Genomic DNA, 21,470 nt, shown 5'->3' on the forward strand with positions numbered 1-21,470 from the left:
TGAACATAATAATGAAGTACTGATGTTCATTCCTAAATATTATATTACTACAAGGATGAGACAGTTTACAAACATACAAAATAAAAACCTAAACAAAATTAATTCGAAAAAATTTAGCAAAATTAGTTACTTTAAATAATAAATAGAATATTGTATTAAACTTGTTTTGTTTAGTATTTTTGTGTGCAATTACTGATTGACCTGTCCATGGCGTTAAGAGCGTCTTTGTACTAGCAAGCGTTGTACTTTGGTTCCACTGAAACGAGTGTCGTTTCCAGTCCTGTATTATAGTCCGTGCTTAGTACATGATTTTATCATGAGATAGCGCCAGAATCGGTAAAAGGCGATTAGTGACAAACACTAACCGCACTCTCCCACCGATCAGTAACCACGTTCCCCACATACTTCACAATGTTCTGCCCTGTCACGATTATTCATCTATAATCGTGATTTTAGTCTGTGTACACGATCACAGCTCGTTTAAATATTTGGTTGGTTAAACTGAGACCTGAGTTGAGTCTTGACTCGACTCGTACAGCTCACTTTAAAGAGTTTTCGGATTATAGGAGACCATAGACCGGCCCATCCTATACCAAATACATAGATAGCCGCGATCCGACAGAGCGCAGTGATGCTGGCCGTCTATGGAACAGTGCTACCATAAACCTGTTTGTTCAATATATTGAAAAATATTGTGCACTGACAATTTAATATTTGAATTATAATATTTATACTTATAAAATAAACGCAGTCTATTTAATATTATTAATAATTATTTATTTACAAACAAATATTAAACATTTGAAATTATTAAAAAAAATATATAAAGTAAATTACCGTATCAGATTAACCGTATATGATATTAGTTGTACCGTATATGAGTAACTCAATAACCGAAAAGCGCCGGTCTATGAGTAGACAAAAGGTCTATGTAGCAGACTATAAAAATAAAAAATATATATATATCGCGAACCAATAATATAAGTAGTTAAATTATAATATTATAATATAATATACATACATTACTTATTAGTATCTTGGTTTTTGATTAATGTATATATATATATATTATTTTATTTATTTTATAGCTCATAAACTACACATCCCTGTGCGTTACACTTTGGTTACATTGATAACACGTCTTGTCCAACAACAGCAGCTGCTGTTTGAGGTTGACATGACAACAGAAATTTCCTTTTTCCACAGTCCACTTTTCATTCCAAAAAACCTAATATAGTGTATGTTATAGATTACATGTATTTAACATTATATAAGACTAGACTTCTAGTCTTCAATCTTTGTATACCAATCTATGTGTATTGGTATGTCGTATAATGTTTAGATTATATACCTTGATTCTTGTTGTGTATACATTACTCATTAGTCCACAGTTGACATTTTAACCTACAGAGTGCACCTCTACTGTAGTAATCCTGTTGTCACTTGTCAGTCACTCTCCGTTGCTGACACACCACACCTTGCTGAAGGGTTACGAAATATCAAATACGAATTTTGTTAAAATAAAAATTATTTTTCCGTCTTGACTCTGGCCCTTGGCGTCCACTGTCCAGTTCCTTATCGACCATCGCTATGGTAAACAACAATGTTTGTTATTTCATTTCAAGTTCTAAGATAGGAAGTCAATACTTACTTGTTTTATATTTATATTTACAATCTGATTCCTTGTGTGGCTAACGATTAGTTTTATCCGCTAGAAATTTATTTATTATATTACTTTTTTTTTTAGTATTAGCTATTTACACTTGGCGAAAATTGCATACACGCTGATTTCATCAAAGGTAAGTAATAATATCCTCCAATATATTTCGAACTACTTAATAATCTAAATTAATTAGTTTCTATTTTCATTTAAAATTATTCAATTTTGTAGGAATTCGCCATGAGGAACAAAGTTGATTTGAGTATTGCGTCAAGTATAGAAGATTTAACAAACAAGATCCAAATATCTAAAAAATTTACAAAATTAAATACAACTTCGTAATGATAAAATCATTTTAAAAATGTATTCTACTTCTTCATTAATACGTTTGTAATTTTTCTTACATATTGATACAGGTTATCTGATAAAGCTAAACTTTTATTCGAGGAGGCAATGAAATATAATGAAATAAACGATGAAGAAAGAGTATATATTTATCTTATGAAGTACTGTGAATTGATGACACTGATTAAAAATCATAAAGACTATGAAAACGATCCAAAGTATTTCAATCTTATGTATTGTTCAAATTTAAAAAAGGCAGTTAATCTATTGAAACATGTAAAATCTAGTTTAGAAAAACGGTAAAAACTATTGCTTAATTAAAAATATTGCTTTACGGTGTGAAAAACTTTCAATCATATCATGAAAGATAATTTATCTTTCCTAATTTGAAAACAAATATACTTGCTAAAAATAAAAAATGTTTTCCATAAATCAAAAAGTTTGTGTAAGTTATTATAGGCAATATCATATGTGTAATGATATTGTTAATAATGTGACTAAATAATATTCAGTAACAAACCAAATCAATTGGCATATAGTTTAATTAAAAAACACAAATTATTTAGTTTAAAAATAGGCACATAATAAACATAATGCTTTTCACACCTAGTAACAAAATAGTAAACTGTCAGTTTTTCATATTATAAACTATATTTGTTATGATTATAGATACAGTGAGAAGGCAATTGCTGATGAACAAAATGATAAAATATCACAAATTGGACAAGAAATAAACATTAAAACAATTGAAAAAATTAAATCTGAAAGTACTATTAGTAACAAAGATTTATTATACTTATTGAACAATACTGATAAAAAGCTAATTTTAATATTGGATACAAGACCGCCCGAACTGTTTCAACAGTTTCAAATTACTGAATGTGATGTGTGTGATGTTATTAATGTACCAAAAGACATTTTATGTTCTGGGTATGTAGAATCGTTTTATAAGCAAGTGTCCTAATAACATTTTTGGAAATTATTGCAAAGCTGTATATTAATCAAAATCATTTGAGGGGAGAGCTCTTTTTTAATAGGACTCATTCATTTCTAAAATTAGGGAATTGTTCTTTATTTTTAAATAAACTTGCTTTAGATCCTAGCTCCTAAAAAAAATATAATTTGTTTCTTTAACTGTTAACTATATAGTGATGTCTGGTATCACATATATATTTTTATTTTTTCTCGATGCAAAAAATGATTTTAATTAAAAACTTCAGAATCTGTACTGCATGTCACTTAGTTAAGGGTTTGAAATTTTAGAACATATCCGTTTTTAAATACTAATCATAATAATTATTAATAACATCTTTCTATAGTCTCTACAATACAGTTAACTTTATATGGTAGAATAGTGAATAACATACAAGTTTTACACAAGATTAATGTAACTGATAACAGTGAACAAAAGTATCCCTTCAGTGGGCGGTTCAACCCATTAAAACTTAATTTTAGTAAAATTAGGGTATCAACTGAGTTATATCAGATTTTACTTACTCGGTATTTTTTTTTTTTTTTTTACGTCCTTTTAGATCACACATCCAAACATAACTGCCTCCATCCATCACGATTTTGCGCCAACATATGCCAATCTTTATTTGAGTAGAAGTCTGCTACATCCTTTTTGACACAAGCCTCCCATCGCATTCGGGGTTTTCCTAGGGGTCTTTTCCCTCTTGGATTCTCTTGTAGAACCAAGATGGTTATGATAAAGATTATCATAGCATCAGGTTTCCTCTTTTTGTAACCTGCCCATTCCAATCTTTTTCTTTTTATCTCATTTACTATATCCGGCCTGTTGTACAGGTCACATAACTCATCATTGTGTCTTTTACGCCATTCCCCTGTTTGCGGGTCAAGACAGGGTCCATAAATCCTTCTTAATATTTTTCTTTCAAAAACCCTCAGTTTTGACTTATCACTTTTCCTTATAGTCCAACATTGCGCTCCATACAGTACTTTAGATCTTATTAGCGTGATGTATAGCTGGACTTTTAGTTTCTTTGAGAGTGTTCTTGACTAAAATAAGTTTCCCAAGGCGTAATAACACTTGTTGCCCATTTGAATCCTTTTAAGTATCTCATACTCCATATTGTTTGATTGGGTGATCATTGTACCCAGATATTTTAATTTTGATACTTTTTTGAAACTGTAAGACCCTACCTTTAAGAACTCTTCTGCTTGTCTTCCATCCTGTCGTCTTCTGACTTCCATATATTCTGTTTTCTTCTCATTAATTTGCAAGCCCACTCTTTTTCCGCTGTTATAAGTCTTTCGCATAGACTTTTCACTGTATTTATGTTATTCCCTAGAAGCACTATGTCGTCTGCATATGCTAAAAGACTTATTGATGTTCTATCCAGTTTCGCCCCTACATCTGGTGATATGTTCACCATTCTAACTACTTTTTCCAGAATCAGGAATCAGATTAAAAATAATTGAGGATAGTGCATCACCTTGCCGTAGGCCTGTGTTCACCAGAACCTCTCTCGATAGTACGTTACCAATTTTGACTTTTACTATGGTCTTTTTTAAACTGGCCTTAATTAGTCCTATAAGTTTTTGTGGGATGCGGAAATGTTCTAAAATGTTGTAAATACTTTCCCTATTAATACTATCATACGCCTTTTTGAAATCTACAAAGAGTGTATGCAGTTCTTGATCAAATTCCCAAGTTTTCTGAAATAGTTGTCTTATAATAAATATTTGGTCTATTGTGGATTTATTTCCTCTGAAACCACTTTGATAGTCTCCTATAATATTTTCCGCCAAAGGCTTGATTCTATCTAGAATGCAATACGATAGAATTTTATAAGTCACATTCACTAAGGCAATACCTCTATAGTTGTTACATTCTTTTTTATCATACTTTTTGTGTATAGGGCATATTAATGCAATCTCTAGGGATCTCTTCAGTACTCCATATTTTTTCAAATAGCTTATGAATCATCTCAATCATTGTTTCATCAATACATTTTAGAATTTCGCCTTGAATACCATCTTTGTCAGGTGATTTATGATTTCTTAATCTCTTAATTTGTGACATAATTTCTTGTAACATAGGCATTTCACATCTGCGCAATTATTGGGTTGTTCTTGTGTATAGTCAAAGGTTTCTTCAGGGTCTTCTCCATTAAGCAACTGTTCAAAATATTCTGCCCATCTTTCCGCTATTTCCATCTTTGTTGTTATCAGCTCTCCATCCTTATTTCTTTCCTGTTTCTTGTTTTTTTCCTCGGTATAAAACAGATAAAATCTAATTTTGGACAACATGCTGGTTATGATTTCCTGGTTTATGTTTTTACAATTATACCTAACCTATGGTTCCAACATGTTCTAGCATAGCTTGTGGTTGTTCGGAAGGAGAGTATAATAAAAATACCTCCCTCCCCCACAAAAAAACATACAATTTTATCAGTTTAAAAATGGTTTTAGTCTAGTAAAACCCTAACATAACTGGTGTTGGTTGCTCAATCCCTATTGCTGATTGCTGATATACATTGTACTTGTAAAATATTATTTACTTAGATGGTGGCACATGGTGGCTGGACTATGTTTTGATTATTACACCTTTTTTTTAACGTTTATATAATGAAAATGTATATATCATGAAAGTACTATACTACTATATTTCTATACCATTTCACTATAAACATGCAGAATTTTAGTTGTTAGTGTATCATAAAAGATAAAACTTAAACAGTAAAGAAGCACCGGTTAATCTCAATGGGTAGTCTTCAAATTATGTACAACTTAACCACCTTTAAGTGGTTCCATGGTGAGAAAACAAAAATTTGTAAAACCTCCCTAATGACCTCCCGCCCAATGTTTATTGCCTCATAGAAAAGCAACAAAATACATTTTAGGTTATAATTCCCAAATTAAAAAAGTGCTATCAAAAATCATTAGTATCAGTAAAGTCATTACTTCCTTAAAACTGTACATATATCAATGACTATGGAAAAATAAAACTATTATTGATAACAATTTTTTTTTCAACAACTTAGGTTTTCATTCTTGTTCTACAATGAAAGTATACTTTTCAGTTCTACATTTATTGATTTTAAAAAGGAGCATTTCCAAGCTACATATTCCTCTTTGAAATAAATTGGTTTAATATTATTCAGAAGTTATTGTGTGTATCTATCTATAAGCAACAACAATAGTTGTGTCAGTGAGGTTATAATGACATGAAAAATATTTAAAATTAAAAACTGTATTGCAATTAGGTGTAATTTTTAATTTTGCGGGTTAAGGGATTTAGACCTACGAGCCTCAAATAAGTTTATTAATCTTGCCAATAAAATATTAATTTTCAAAAATGTGTACATCAGTCATTACTAATATTGTTAATTTATTTTTCAGTTTAACAGCTGATACTTTGAAAAACAAATTACTGGATAAATACAAAACAAAATGGATAAACAGACATTTTTACAACTATATAGTTATTCTTGATAAAGGTACTGAAGACATTGAAGATGACCCCAAATTGATGGATCTTAAGGTTGCATTACTTAAATGGGATCCAACCCATGACAATAGCAAAAAACTAAAATTTCTTAAAGGTGGTTTTGAAGATTTTTGTCATTTATGTCCTTGGAAAACTACCGAAAAAGAAATAATCAATTCTAGTAACACTGAGCAATACTCAGATACTAAACAAGAATCTTTTTCTACATACCAAGAAGATGGAAGTAAATAATTTCTTTTTTGTAAAAATAAGGGTATGTTTACTATATATTATTAATCATTTCCATCTAGGTACAATTGTATCTTATCCATCATTGGAAATTGTCCAAAGTAATTTAAATCAGATTCACCTTAATGATTCAGATGATAATAAATTAAAAGATAATAGAAATCTAACAATGCAGTTTATTGACAGTAATAATAGTGAAGAAATTATTGAGCCTTATGAACCGAGTGAAGGCTTAATAGAGCCACCCACATTTGACAGATCAACCAAGGTATGTTGAAATTATTTGTTTTTTAATTTTATTATTTATTTAATATTTAAACACTATTTTTCAGCCACTAAATAAACATACATTTTCTAATCCAGAAATTAAATCTTTATATTACAATAATAATAATAATAATGATGATGAACTAGATGTTGATGATGATAATAAGGACAAAGTATGATTATTTTTTTAATTTTAAATAATACTTCTTAGGAGCAATGATATGATATTCTGATACATCAATAATGCAATTTTTATTTGGTTGTTTTCAAGTAATGAGAAGAGATAAAAAATGTTTCTATATTTAGGCCTGACTAAAGCATTGTAATACATTAAGGCAAACAAGTGTTGCTACCTACTCACATGTTTAGAAATACAATTTTTGTTTTGTTTTATTAAAAATTTGTTATTACAAACAAAGCAAAAACTAATTCTATGTAAATTTTATTTAGTGATACATAGTTTTTAATTGGTTAGATATTTAGTATCGATAAATACTTTTGTACACTAGTATATGTTTAACACACAATTTTAAAAAATTTGTAATATAAACAATACATGTAAAAAAATTGATATTAAGTATTTACTTCTTCCAGATTCAAAGACTATATTATATTTGAATAATTTTCAATTTTGAAAAACTTCTTTTGGCTTTGGTAGCCATTAAGATTTCTTAAAACGATTCTTTTATAGTGAATGCCACAAAAACTGGCGGGTGACCGTCGCGCACCAAACAGATTTTTTGGGACAGTAGTTGTCAAACCATTTGCTCCGATTTTTAAAATATTTGAAAAATTATTCTTTTTTTTCTAATTATTAATTTTTTTTAGTTCCGTGTTCATATACACATAAGATATACAATTTTAAATTGCACAATAATGTACTATTATTCACGGTAAGATGCCTGCGCTGTGGTGGATAGTTTTCAATTGATCTAAAATTGCACAAAAAAGTTAACTTTGAATTTTTTCTTTGATTATTAATAGAATCATCGGGAGACTTGAAGTTTAATTGTTTAGTAGTTTGTCTAATTCAACTGTAATTTATTAATGAAAATTAATCTTCAATTCTGTGTACATTCACCATTAATTTAGCTAATTTCAAAGTATTTTAAAATCCTTTATCAGAATGGTAGTTAATTCAATTTTTTAACTTTATATTTATTATGTGGAATAGACCATGTTTTTAATGTCATTGCTTGTTTATTGTTGCTTACGTGTATGAGATCAAAAATTAAGTATAATATTAAAACTTGAAATGACCCCTAGGCATTTGTCTTTATGGCTACCCTTTAACCTGTCTTCTACCTGTCTATAATTGTGCCATTTCTATTATTATTATTTCTATTTTTTTATTTTACAAAAAGTGTTTAATATTCTTATACAAATGACTAAATAGATTATATTGTTTAACTTTTAAGTAAAACACCCAACTTAAATTATTGATAAAAAAAAAAAAAAAAAACGGCAAATATACATGAAAAGCAGATAAAGATTAACACAAAAATTGTGCCTAAAATATTGAAATTAATAAAAAAAAATCCCTTTCTTGGCTCTTCTGAAAACTACAAAAATTGACATTTCGTCTTTTTGGCCTTATTACAGTCAATTTTAAAAAAAGGTTCTATTATCTTTGTACAAGTTTTTAAGTGTTAATAATATTATTTTTTAGATACCGTATAACATTGAGCAACTAGAGAACAGACAATTGTCACTCAATCATAACAATATGGACAATTCTGAATCATTGTTAGATGAGTTGGGTTACCAAAACCTAGTAAATTGTTTAAAATATTATTAGTAGTAAAATATATACATTTAAAAGTTAAACTTTATAATTATTTTTTCTAGGAAAATAATCCATGTATAATTCCACATGTAGATCGATCTACTAAACCATTAGATGAATTACAAACTATTTCTAACTCTAAAATTATAGTAAGTATTATAAATATTTTTTGTTTTTTTTTTAAGGAGTTACGGGGTTTTAAGCCCTCCAGTATATATTCCTCGGCTGCTTCCCTCTATTGTATTCCAGTTTCTATCCCTCCTACATCTAACACAATCCTCCAACCTAAAGCGAAGTTTTCCCATTCAGTCCTTATTATTGATATTATTATTGTAATTTTAGTTTGTGGCATGATAAAGAAATGTATTTAATATGAAAAGTAATAAAAAAACATGAAAAATTATAAGCCTTACCTATATATTTTTTTAATACTTTTATAAAAAAAATTGTTTTGCCTTTATGTTGGATTCCAAACCCCCCCACCAAATTAATTTGTCCATCTGGTGTAATAGTTTTATAGTTAAAAATCTTATTATAACGTTTTTATGAACTCACAAGCTTGTTTTTAATCTATTTTTTTTAACAGGGAGGAGATGGATTAAGAGGATTACAAAATTTAGGTAACACTTGTTATATGAATTCTATACTACAATGCTTAAGTAGTACCGAAGATCTAGCGAAATATTTTATTAATCATTTTGATAAATTTATCAACCATAAAAGTAGAACACAAGGTTTTGTAGCCAAAGAATTTAGAAATGTTATTGTAAATTTGTGGTCACAATCTAGTAGAAGTTTTCAATGTCAAACTTTTAAGGTAAGTTTTTAATCACAAAATTGATTGTGCACTTTTTATATTCTATATTTTGTTTAAAAAGTAAATACAACACTACTGTTATTTCGCTAGAATACAATCGGGCAGTACAAGGATATGTTCAAACATTACGATCAACAAGATTCACATGAGTTTTTAACTATTCTTTTAGACTGGCTTCATGATGATTTAAATAAGGTTAAGTATAAAAAGTAATATATTTTTATAAAACTAGTAATGTATAACAACTTATTTAATTATTATTATTTTATTTCAGCCAAAGAATAATACAATAATTTTGGGTGCTTCAAAAGAAACTGGTGAAGAAGATTGGGGACAATGGACTAACATCAATAATTCAATAATCCAAAGCCTCTTCTATGGACAGCAAAAATCATCAGTATCTTGTGACACTTGTTCTGAAAAGTCTACAACTTTTGAACCGTTTTCTAGTCTCAGCTTACCTTTACCATCTGAAGGCAACAAATGCACACTTTCAGTAAGCATTAGCTAAAAATAAAGCTGTAAAGTCTACTGTTAAAGTTATTCAGTTTTTAAGTAAAAAATAAAATAGCCCAATAGTTGTGTTTGTAATGTGTAATAGCTAATAACTATTGGTATCTTACTAATTTATTATATTGTTTTTAGACTTTTATGTTTTTTATTTTTAATTCAATTATTTTAAAAACTTTGCAAACTGTTCTGTTTTCTCTAGGACTGCCTAAAACTATATTTAAATGGCGAATCAATAAGTGGTTGGCATTGTCCAAAATGTAAACGCAGTAGAGATGCTACAAAAAAATTAGATATTATGAGATTACCACCATACTTAATAATACATTTAAAAAGGTATTAATTTTTTATTTACATAATTATTGTATACATACATAAAATGTTTATTATTAGATTTTCAAGTAGTGGATATAAGAAAAATACATATGTAGAATTTCCCAAAACTGACTTGGATATGACTGATTTTATCAATGGTACAGAACATCGTAATTGGAAGTATTATTTATATGGTGTATCAAACCATTCAGGATCATTAGATGGAGGTCATTACACAGCATACTGTCTAAAAACATCAATAAACAAGTACTAACGATAATAAAAAAATATTTTAAATGTTTTTTCTGCTAATATAATATACATTTTTTTTCTAAATTTTTGTTCTATATAGGTGGTATAAATTTGATGATGTAAGAGTTTATGATATCAGTTCGTCAATGGTTTGTTCATCTGAGTCGTACATTTTATTTTATTGTCGAAAAAGCCTTTAAAATTGATTAATTCAGCTGTTTTGACATGTATAATTTGTTTTTTTTTTTAACAGAAATTTTCTTACAATTTTAAAATTGTTTATTTGTTAATAAAATATAAATTTGTTATTTCATTTATTGTAAATGTATAAAAAAAATAATTAAATATTTATGTATGTTTTTATGTGTAAATAAATATTTTGTATGAACCTAAGAAAAATGTATTAAATTAAACATAATTATACTTATTTAATATAGAAAAATTGTTAAGTATAAAAAATGAATTTGAGTAAAATCACTTATAATAGACTTATAAATCTTTAATAGATTTTTATAGAAAATTTAAATAGTTTATAAAATTAGAATATTAAATTTTGAAAGATATGATATAACTATTATATTTATATTATGTATCTCATGATGGAAAAATAACCTAATTTTTTAGATTTATTACATTTAGGAGTAACACTCAATGTGACACGATAAATTTAATTGTTATGTTTCTGGAGACAGTCCAGGAAAAACACTGACACTAGATTGCATGTTCATTTTTAATGAATCGTTACATATTTAATGATTTTTAAAAGCTCTATCAATTAGGTCCAAAATTCAATGTTATTGAACCATTAAATGTTGATCAATTGTTTGTACAGCCTGGCATAAGTTTAAATGTCTTGTGAGTCGTGGTTTAATAAATAAATGTAAGTTGTAAACCATCAAAATTGTATGATAACTGCTTATACTTTTGGAATGAATTTCAAAATAAATTATTATGCAATCACAATCATTTAAATTTATACTTTCTTTAGTTAATCGTTTTTTTTTATTAATTACGTGTTTGGAAAATAGTAACCTAGGGTACCTATACAAATTTGTTAGTATTTTCTTATTTTAGTTATTGTAATTTATAACAAGTGAATAGACTGGATTCGTGATCCAATGCTGTTATAAATTATATTACTATACTATACCTACTGATTTTTGTGTAAGATTTTATTACAATAGGTAGGTAGGTACATAAATTGTAGTACTTTTTATGTACTATTTTACGTATTTATCAATATTATAAGTCATAATAGATACACACATATTCTAACAGTTAGATTATTATTAAATTAAGTAGGCTAGTTTATTTTAGTAGTTTAATAAACTTATTTTTCCATATTTTTACTTAATATACATTTTTAAAAGTAAGACATTATAGTTATTAGAAATAATTTTTAAGTTCTTGTTATACTTGTTTAATTGTTAATTTGTCGAGTTGTTTATTTTAGTTTTTATATCACAATTTTTATTTTCAAAATATTTAGACAAATTTATATATTTTTAATGGTGATAGTAGACAACATAATTTCTAATTTTTAAGTTTTAACAATTTGTAACAATAAAATATAAGCATCTGTCATCTAACAAAAAATATAGATTCATAATTAAAACTAACTAAAGTCTGAAAATCTTCGAAATATTAGTTGGGAATTTGTAATTATTATAACGACACTAAGAGTATAGTTTATACATTATACTACTTATAAGTTATAATGTATACAAATAAAAATCGAGCGATTTACTTTAACTTCACAGTAAAATAATTGTATTTTCAAATTTACCGCGAGTGTTAGAAGTGGTAACACTGTGGCCATTTTGTTTGAAATAACGAAAAATATTTTAACAAAATTATAGTTATTTAAAAGGTATCAAGGTGGATGATCCAATTCTCCTTAATAGGTATGAATGTTGTTACTCAATATAATATAAATTTAATTTAAAAAAAATAAAAATAGTATTCAATTTCTTTCAAGCGGATTTCACTAATGAGAAAAATGATAGGCCTCATTGTTATAACATGGTAGCCAACCTAGCGTAACTCGTGAGACCATGACTTGTCATGTGTAGCCAACCAAAAACGAGAAAGAGTAGTACACTGTACAAGTTACAACTAAGTACTAACAACGCACACAATTACACGATCATTAGTCCGGTCGTTCTTTTCGTTTCGTAGTTTTTATAGTGTGTGATTTGAATATCTGTGCGTCGTTAACAGGTTTTTCTGTAAGTAAGCAATTTTTAAATAACTTGAAACATAATTAAGCGTCAATAGTAATGGAGTTGTCTAACATTGACGCTACTAAGTATAAGTTAGTCGATACCTAAGACAGTCGTTTTGTTGAGCGGAAATGCCTTGGCCACCACAGCTTTTACGTTTCAACTAACACTTATAAACATCATGTCCTTGACACGTTTATTTTTGGTTTTTACTTAACTCATTAGATAATTTGGATTTTAGATTTTTGTTACTACTTTGCTTAAATAAGCCCGTGCCGGTTGCAATATTTTTACGGGGTTAAAATAATGTTTGTAAAAATCCACATGGTCTGTTGACCATGCAGATGACCAATCAGATTTTGGATTTTCACGTTCGATATCGAGACGTATTTATATTAATCTTAAAGCAGAATTTTTTGGTCTTCAACATTTGGTGTTTAAAGCGAACAATAATTTATTTCTAAACTTATGTTAGACAAGAAGTCGTATATAGTGTACCATTCAAATCTATCCAATGAACTCGGTTGTTTAAAACTAAATAAGCTAGAGTAAAAACTTGTGTGCTGTCCTTTGGTAAAATCTCCTCATATTTTGTAAATATACCTATAGGTATTTGCCAATTCATTACTAATAATGTATCCTGCCCCCTCCTCTCTTGATAATATATTATTTGTACAGGAATCAACAGGCTTTTCACTAAAAAAATATTAATGTTGTAACAAAAAAAAAAATGATTAATAACGGTATGTTATTAATAATTTATTTTATTATATTAAATATATGAAGGGTACAGGTATAAAACCAGCAGTCACTTTTTTCTAATCTAAGATAACATGTTTAAGTAATGCTAAAATGTGTTTTAAAATGTTAAAGAAATACTTAAAACTTTTAAAAATATTGTATATTTTTGTTTATAATCATGCTTGAAAGTAAAGAACCGATTCGTATTGTATCAAAACAAATTTTGTAACAAAAATTTGCCATTTTTAAAAAGTGACTGCTGGTTTTTACCCTGTACTCATCATATATATATTGTTAATCTGTAAAATTGTCAAAGGTATTTACGAATAACCTATTTAGATGTCAGGTATACCTAGACGTTAGCAAATAATTAAATGTTTTCAGGAGAGCAATTTTTGGTATTAAGCAGTTTTTCTATTATAATTATGAAGTCAAAATGACAAATTTTTTACCATTTCTGTCATCGCTGGTTATTTGGCAATACAAAAAATACCACCACTGTAATAATTTATACATTATGGAAAACCCAACTATAATTTATTCCAGGTATATTGGTGGTTTAAAAACACCATTTTTGACCACAGCGGCCTGATAATCCTAATAACGTATTCAGTAACTAAAAGTTAAGATCAGAAGTTTTTTTGTTTTATGAAGATGTATTTTTTGTTGTCACATACAATTATCTCAAAAATCTGTAGTTGTCATTTTTTTTCTTAAATAAGAACCAAAAAAGGGGGAAAATAGCACTTTAACCATAATAAATTTCTATTTTCCTATGCGAAAATAAATCGACAATCAACAAGTGTTTGAAAACATTTTTTATTACATTGCTAATTATATGTGTAACAATGATAAGAAATAATCATAGACAAACAATTTTTAATTATTAAACACTTCATTTAATTAAACATAATTGGGTGTTAATGGTTTTTGTAGTCAAAAAAAATATACTCTGCATAGTATTTAAAAAAAAAAAAATGATTATGGGGTAGGGTTACCATTTTTGCGATTGCTCTTTTTTGCTTATTTTAATGTTTTGTAAGTGATTATTTTGATGATTTTAAATGCGTTTAGTCCCAAATTCTATTTATTAAAAAGTTTCTTTTACATTGGTATAAATAATTTTGTTAGCACTACTTTGGTAATTTTGGGCTTAAATCCTATCTAAAATTGGATTTCAAGAGCACAACAAAATTGTTGTTTGGACTTGCGTAGTAATTGTAGTTACAAATTTATGTAACTAATGGCTTATTTGTTTAAGTGTTAAAAACTAACAATTTTTAAAATGTTTGAAGTAGTATTTTTTGTTACGATTTAAATTACGATTTTGGATATTAATGATGTTTTATTATTTGAATTTAGAATAAATATTGTTGCTTAGGTACTATTTTATGGTAGCTGTACTGTCTTTATATGACAATTAATTATCAGAGTACATTTTTTATTATAAAAATCTGCATTTACATTACTTAAAGTTCTCAGCTTCCTTCAAAGGGTAATTGTAATAAATCAATTTAATTTCCAATTAGTTTTATCCTAGATTAACTTATCATATTCATTAATTGGGCTTGAAGCTATAATGATCATCACGCAAGGGTTTATTGACGAATTCACTATTTGGAAAAGGTTGTCATCTGCAGAGGAGGAAATCACTCCTTTTCACTAGACAAATTCTCGACTGAGTGTCGCAAGTGGTGACAGTGAGCGTTACACACACTGATAATGTGACACCTTACAGTTATTGGTTAAACATATTTATCCCTGATAATATTTACATATTATACTTGGTAGTATACAAAATATGTAGGTAACCAAAGATAAATTATAATAGAATAGTATGACTTTATTTTACATGCATAATACTATTTATAGGTATTGTATTGTTTTTATAGATTATTTTTTAACGTCTTTGGACAAAGGAAATTTATAAATTACCTACCTAAACTTCCTTAGTAATTAAAGAACTAAACTAAACAAAACGTAAATAAATGTTCATTATTTTAAAATTACTTTCTTGTGTTCAATATTAAAAATAAATTTTCCTACTGAGTATGTATTTATTAGTTTGTAGTTTGTTTAATTACATTTTCATATTAATTTATTACATATTATATATTAAGTTAACCAATTAATGTAAAAAAAATGTACCAATAATTTGTTTAGCGAGTTGTTGTATGAGTCAAAAAACAGAAAAACCGGTACTGTCAGGTCAACGCATCAAGACCAGAAAAAGAGGTTTGTACAATTTAATTGTTAAATTGAGCTTTCATGGATTTGTTCTTTCATTTTTAATATATATTCATAGATGAAAAAGAAAAGTACGACCCTTTTGGCTTCCGGGACTACATCCTTGGGGGCCTCAATGGTGCCGGCACCGACCTAGAAGCTATTTGGAAATTCCTTGATCAAGCCGGTTCTAAAGTCGATTATCGACGCTACGGGGAAGTCCTCTTTGACATACTGATTGCTGGAGGCCTCTTAGGTATACAGAAAAATTGAATTAATTTGTTTAATTTAGTAATAATTTATATTTTTTAGTACCGGGAGGATCAATATCTCAAGATGGGGACAAACTGTGGAAAACTAACGCCTGTGTTTTTGAAGCACCTGAAGATATGGTATCCATGCGTAACTATGAACAGGTGTTTATCAAGCTCATGCGCCGATATAAATATCTAGAAAAAATGTTTGAGGAGGAAATGAAAAAAATCTTGCTGTTCATTAAAGGCTTTAGTGACATTGAACGAGTTAAATTAGCACGTATGACAACATTATGGATTTCAAATGGTTCAATTCCACCGACTGTTCTTCAAGTGCTCACAAATGTAATGTATATATATATAATCAAAACCTTGTATCACTTAATTTGTAAATATTACTGTTAAAGTGATACAAATAAAATACCTAATATTAGTTTATTTTAAAGTAAAATTAGAATAAATATAGTATAATTTTGGGGTTTGACATACAATTGACCTAAACTACAGAGATAATATTTTTGATTGTCTATATTTAGTATTGTATTAATTTATAAATAAATAAATATTGAAACACTCAATTATTTAAGATATTGACTGTGCCGTACTGAATTTGCAACCACAATAAATTACTTTTGGAACGCCATCCAGCTGCGAGCAGCTTTTTATCTTATGTTATTGTAATCTGAAATAAATTTAATGGCACTACATAGTAATGTTACAATTCTATCGTAATATAAAGGAAAAAATAACTATTTATAATATATTATGTACCTTAAAGTGACAATTGACAATGTGTCAAGAGATAACATTATCGTTATAAAGAGATAATACTTTACATGTTTCCTAAAGGTCAACTAGATTTATCAGCATAATTATAAAAAAAACAAGAGTGCGGCCATATGGCGGTCAATGTGTTAAATAATTGGTTTTAGTAATTAAATAAAAAAACAATTTTTTTACGGAAGGCAATGTTAAAGTAACTTTTATGGGGAATCGCTCTGTTTTTAAGTTGCTTAATAATTTGTTTGACATATTACTTTTTTTGTAATTTCAGTGTGATACTGTGTTATGGATAATTAAACTTGAAGTTGATTGCATATTATTAAAATTTAATTATTTCCGTTTTAATAGGAGCATTTAATTAAAGATGGGTTGGCATTGGAGTTCCTTATTGAACTATTTGTGACTTACAAACAAGAAGTTGGTATAGCTCACCTATTGACCGTATTGAAAAAAGGTGGACTTGAAGGTCGGTTGATGGATTTTCTACCTCCAAACAAACGAACTGAAGAACATTTTCGTGCACAATTTGAAGAAAAAGGGTTGTCTGATGTTGTTAAGTTGCATTTGGCTCAAGCAAGTCAAGAGGCCAAACGTAACTTAGAAGTGCAACTTCACGATGATCTTAATGATGGCAAACATATGAAAGAGATGATTGCAAACATCAAAGAGCTTTCTTCAAAGCATGACATTCCAGAACATGAAATTATAGTTTTGGTATTTATAAAAAAAAAATTATTAACAGATTATTATCTAATATGGCACAGATCAATTGTATACCCATTATCCAATGTTAACAATTTAAACTCATTTTAAATCTTTAAGTTGTTTCAAATATCTATTATTAAGCTATTTTTAAAAAGTGGCAGTGATTTTATGTCTGCATAAAATAATACTACAGTACGGTCCACGAAGCTAGCTAGAAGTTTGATCGTCATGCGCTTGGTGATAGATTTTCACTAGGGGTTTAAAATCTATTGTTTATTTGTTGTTATTTTTTACTGTTAGCGCACATTTTTGATATAATAAATGTGTATAATAATATGATCTACTATAAAAAAAACAGTAAACATTCTATTTATACGTATACGTACGGGTGGAATTTTAATTTATTTATTTTATTACATGTACATCGTAGCCCGTAGGTTACATTGCTTATTACCATACACATTTTTGTATCATTAATTAGAAGTAGATATTTAATGGTTTTCGCCTACCTAATAACTAAATGTCATATAGTTTGAAATACATTTTCTCCATACATTATATAAATAATTGTGATAATATGTATTTTTTGTAGTATTATTAAATTATGTGTATGGTAAACTGTAATATTTGACTCAAAATGCTCATAAGCTTACAAGAAGCACTAGGAAACCAACCCCACAATGTATCAAAAAAAATAAAATTTTTCAAAATAATAACTATGACAAAACTTAATCTTTTTTGTCTATGATGTATACAAGAGCTTATTTAATCAGGTATAAAGAATTATTGTAAAATTTATGGCTAATGACTCCAGAAATCAAGGCCCTTATAAAAATAATAATAAATAAATAAAAAAACTGAAATATTAATAAAACATAATTATTAATTATAAACACCAATAATATATAAGAAATAAATCCTTAAAATTAATCGTACGTTTTTTAAATTATTTTACCTGTGAAACTAGATATAGAAACCCTGACAAATATGTCACCAGGCGCACGACAATCACATTTCTAGTTTCGTGGACCAAGAATGTTTCTAGACATATAATAAGTTTTAAATCTTATAAAAATAAGTTTTATCCTATAATCAATTTTTTATTTAATGTGCTAGAGAAGATTTTTAAAAGCCATCTTCCCTTTTCATTATTAAAAATGTTGGTGTACTATTTAGTATGTATGGGTAAAAATAATATGATGGATAAGTAAAGTATAGTAAATATTATGATGAATATCCATGTACCAAATAAAAACAAATTGTTTTTTCACTATACTCTAGGTATGGAGTGTTGTAATGAGACAAGTGGAGTGGAATAAAAAGGAGGAACTACTAGCTGACCAGGCTTTAAAACATCTCAAACAATATTCTCCATTATTTTCAGCCTTTTCAACTACAGCTCGTTCTGAATTAGCTCTTATGCTCAAGGTTCAAGAATACTGTTATGAAAATATGAATTTCATGAGAGTCTTTCAAAAGATAATTTTACTTTTCTATAAGAGTGAGTAAATTATTAATTTTTATGCTATGACCACATATTTACTTATATAATTTTAATTCTGTTAATTATTGTAGCCGATGTGTTGACTGAAGAAGTAATTTTGAAATGGTATAAGGAAGGACACTCGAAGGGTAAAACAACATTTTTGGAGCAAATGAAGAAGTTTATTGAGTGGCTTCAGAATGCTGAAGAAGGTATTTATAATTTTTACGTAAAGTTTTTTTTTATTATATGGTATTTTACACTCTGTCTTGGTGATGTCTTTATTAATTTTGTAAAGAATCAAATGCTTAACAGAGAAACAGTGATATATTTGAACAGTTGCCTTCGGTGCTCACACATTACAGTCTGAGTTCCACCCTCTATTGTTCATACAAATATAATTTTTTTAATATATTAATAGTAATCAAATCCTAGACTATTTCTTTACCCTCTGTCTTGGTGATGTCTTTATTTCTTTCGTAAAGAATCTAATGCTTAATAGAGGAACAGTGATATAGTTGAACAGTTGCCTTCGGTGCTCACACAATTCAGTCTGAGTTCCACCCTCTAGTGTTCATACAAATATAATTGTATAATTTATTAATAGTAAGTCAAATTCTAGACTATTTAATTATTCTCTGTCTTGGTGATGTCTTTATTAATTTTGTAAAGAATCAAATGCTTTACAGAGAAACAGTGATATATTTGAACAGTTGCCTTCGGTGCTCACACATTACAGTCTGAGTTCCACCCTCTAGTGTTCATACAAATTTAATTTTTATTATTTTCCTAAAAGTCAGTAAAATTCTAGCAATTCATTTACTCTCTGTCTTGGTGAAGTCTTTATTAATTTTGTAAAGAATCAAATGCTTAACAGAGGAACAGTGATATATTTGAACAGTTGCCTTCGGTGCTCACACAATTTAGTCTGAGTTCCACCCTCTAGTGTTCATACAACCATTTGTTTTAAATTGATTACTACCAATTGTAAAAAATTTAAAATATGTAGTACAGGCAAATCAATATATGCCGTCGGAACTCAAATAATTTGTCTAATTTCCACTATATTTTGTTGATCTTTTAAATTTGTTTCAATACAGTCCTATAACAAATTTTTCACCTTTGATAAAAAAGGGTATAATTTAATTTTAGATGTATGGATTAAGTGAATTGAGTTATACTAAAATATTATGTAGAAGATTTTCAGGTGTATCCACATAATATTTCAATCCTTTATTCACAAATCCTTTATTTAAAAATTCACAATAGTCATTGTGATAAAATTAATTGATTTTGTGGGAATAATATTAATAGATAATAAGAGGTTTATATATATATATATATATATATGTGTGTGTGTGTGTGTATATATAGTTATTGTATTTTAATCAAACATTATTTGTAACATAAATGTATAACAATTTTAATTTATTGTTTTAGAATCTGAATCTGGAGAAGATGAAGATTAAACAAAATATAAGCACCAAGAGCCTTAAAGTATGAAAATCATAAGTAAGAACACAATATTGTCAGCCCACGACCAATCCAAATAATTACTTAGAAAACATTTTTTTAAATATATTTATATGTATAACTAAATAACACCAATGATCGATTTCAAAATGTAATTGAAAAACAATTGTAAGAAGTGTTTGATCATGAACAAATCATTTTAAAAACTGTTCGTAATTTAGTCATTCAAAAATATATATTCATAACATTACAGAACTTCACAATAGTGAAAATTATTATATTCAATTCTATTTATAATGGTGGTGTATGGCTGTAAGTGTTGTTTTTTTTAATAAACAAAATTATTTTTTAATACATTTCTTTTGTATGGTTTTGTTCTATTAATACCTATTATTCATGGTAGTTTTTGTAAAAAACAATACACATTTATATGCGATTTGAATTTTATTTTTACATTTTTTAACAATATAGTTATTAATATATAAAATAAAAATTCATAAGAATATCTAGTATAAAAAGTAATATTAAGCAACATACATATGGAAACTGGAAGAAGGTGATAATAATCATAGTATAATATAGAAAAAAATATTAAGTTTAAAACATTTCAATTATCACAATACACTTAGCAAAAATACGTATAATTAGTTGGGAGTGTGATCTTTATTGTAGTTAACCGGTAATAAAGTGTTTTTGCACTGCAAGTATACAAATTTGAATAATTTTTTATTCGAGTGCTTATAAACTAAAGAGATCAAAATAAGGGGCGCATCACTAAAACATAATTTTGATGCAAGAGGCTAATTCAATACGTTATATGATAAAAAATGAATAAAGACGAGGCAAATGTAAGTTTTTGCTTTACATATTGAGCACAAACTCATGTATTGAATAAAGTACTATTAAAAAAATCATTATTGTTACAAATT

At 27.6% G+C, this 21,470-nt stretch overlaps 2 protein-coding genes across 5 annotated transcripts; both read left to right on the top strand.

Annotated features, from left to right (window-relative positions):
• The first annotated feature begins 1,242 nt into the window (after positions 1-1,242).
• Positions 1,243-11,015, top strand: LOC126835742 (ubiquitin carboxyl-terminal hydrolase 2-like). Of its 3 annotated transcripts, XM_050568526.1 has the most exons (16): positions 1,522-1,593; positions 1,748-1,799; positions 1,892-1,998; positions 2,077-2,304; positions 2,675-2,935; positions 6,371-6,702; positions 6,770-6,975; positions 7,040-7,147; positions 8,644-8,748; positions 8,823-8,909; positions 9,347-9,577; positions 9,668-9,772; positions 9,852-10,073; positions 10,290-10,423; positions 10,481-10,669; positions 10,755-11,015. In XM_050568526.1, the coding sequence occupies exons 3-16, from the start codon at positions 1,901-1,903 to the stop codon at positions 10,852-10,854; spliced, it is 2,406 nt and encodes an 801-aa protein (XP_050424483.1). In that variant the 5' UTR covers positions 1,522-1,593; positions 1,748-1,799; positions 1,892-1,900; the 3' UTR covers positions 10,855-11,015. The 3 variants fall into 3 exon arrangements, with proteins under 3 accessions (XP_050424482.1, XP_050424483.1, XP_050424484.1); XM_050568525.1 differs by lacking the exon at positions 7,040-7,147 and having other exon boundaries at positions 1,243-1,593; XM_050568527.1 differs by lacking the exons at positions 1,522-1,593; positions 1,748-1,799; positions 1,892-1,998; positions 2,077-2,304; positions 2,675-2,935 and adding an exon at positions 4,022-5,783 and having other exon boundaries at positions 10,755-10,929.
• Positions 11,016-12,740: 1,725 nt separating this feature from the next.
• On the top strand, positions 12,741-20,897 carry LOC126835268 (protein krasavietz). 2 transcript variants are annotated; one of them, XM_050567742.1, is made up of 8 exons: positions 12,741-12,882; positions 15,781-15,852; positions 15,923-16,099; positions 16,156-16,442; positions 17,229-17,594; positions 18,867-19,086; positions 19,161-19,280; positions 20,509-20,897. In XM_050567742.1, the coding sequence occupies exons 2-8, from the start codon at positions 15,792-15,794 to the stop codon at positions 20,535-20,537; spliced, it is 1,260 nt and encodes a 419-aa protein (XP_050423699.1). In that variant the 5' UTR covers positions 12,741-12,882; positions 15,781-15,791; the 3' UTR covers positions 20,538-20,897. The 2 variants fall into 2 exon arrangements, with proteins under 2 accessions (XP_050423699.1, XP_050423700.1); XM_050567743.1 differs by having other exon boundaries at positions 12,757-12,886.
• Positions 20,898-21,470: the final 573 nt, after the last annotated feature.

The sequence above is a fragment of the Adelges cooleyi genome, unplaced genomic scaffold (assembly GCF_023614345.1).
Source record: "Adelges cooleyi isolate 19-005CV unplaced genomic scaffold, UGA_ACOO_1.1 ACOO_flye_CR_arks_rails_tigmint_CR_PRNA_23, whole genome shotgun sequence".
Classification (NCBI taxonomy): Eukaryota; Metazoa; Arthropoda; class Insecta; order Hemiptera; family Adelgidae; genus Adelges; species Adelges cooleyi.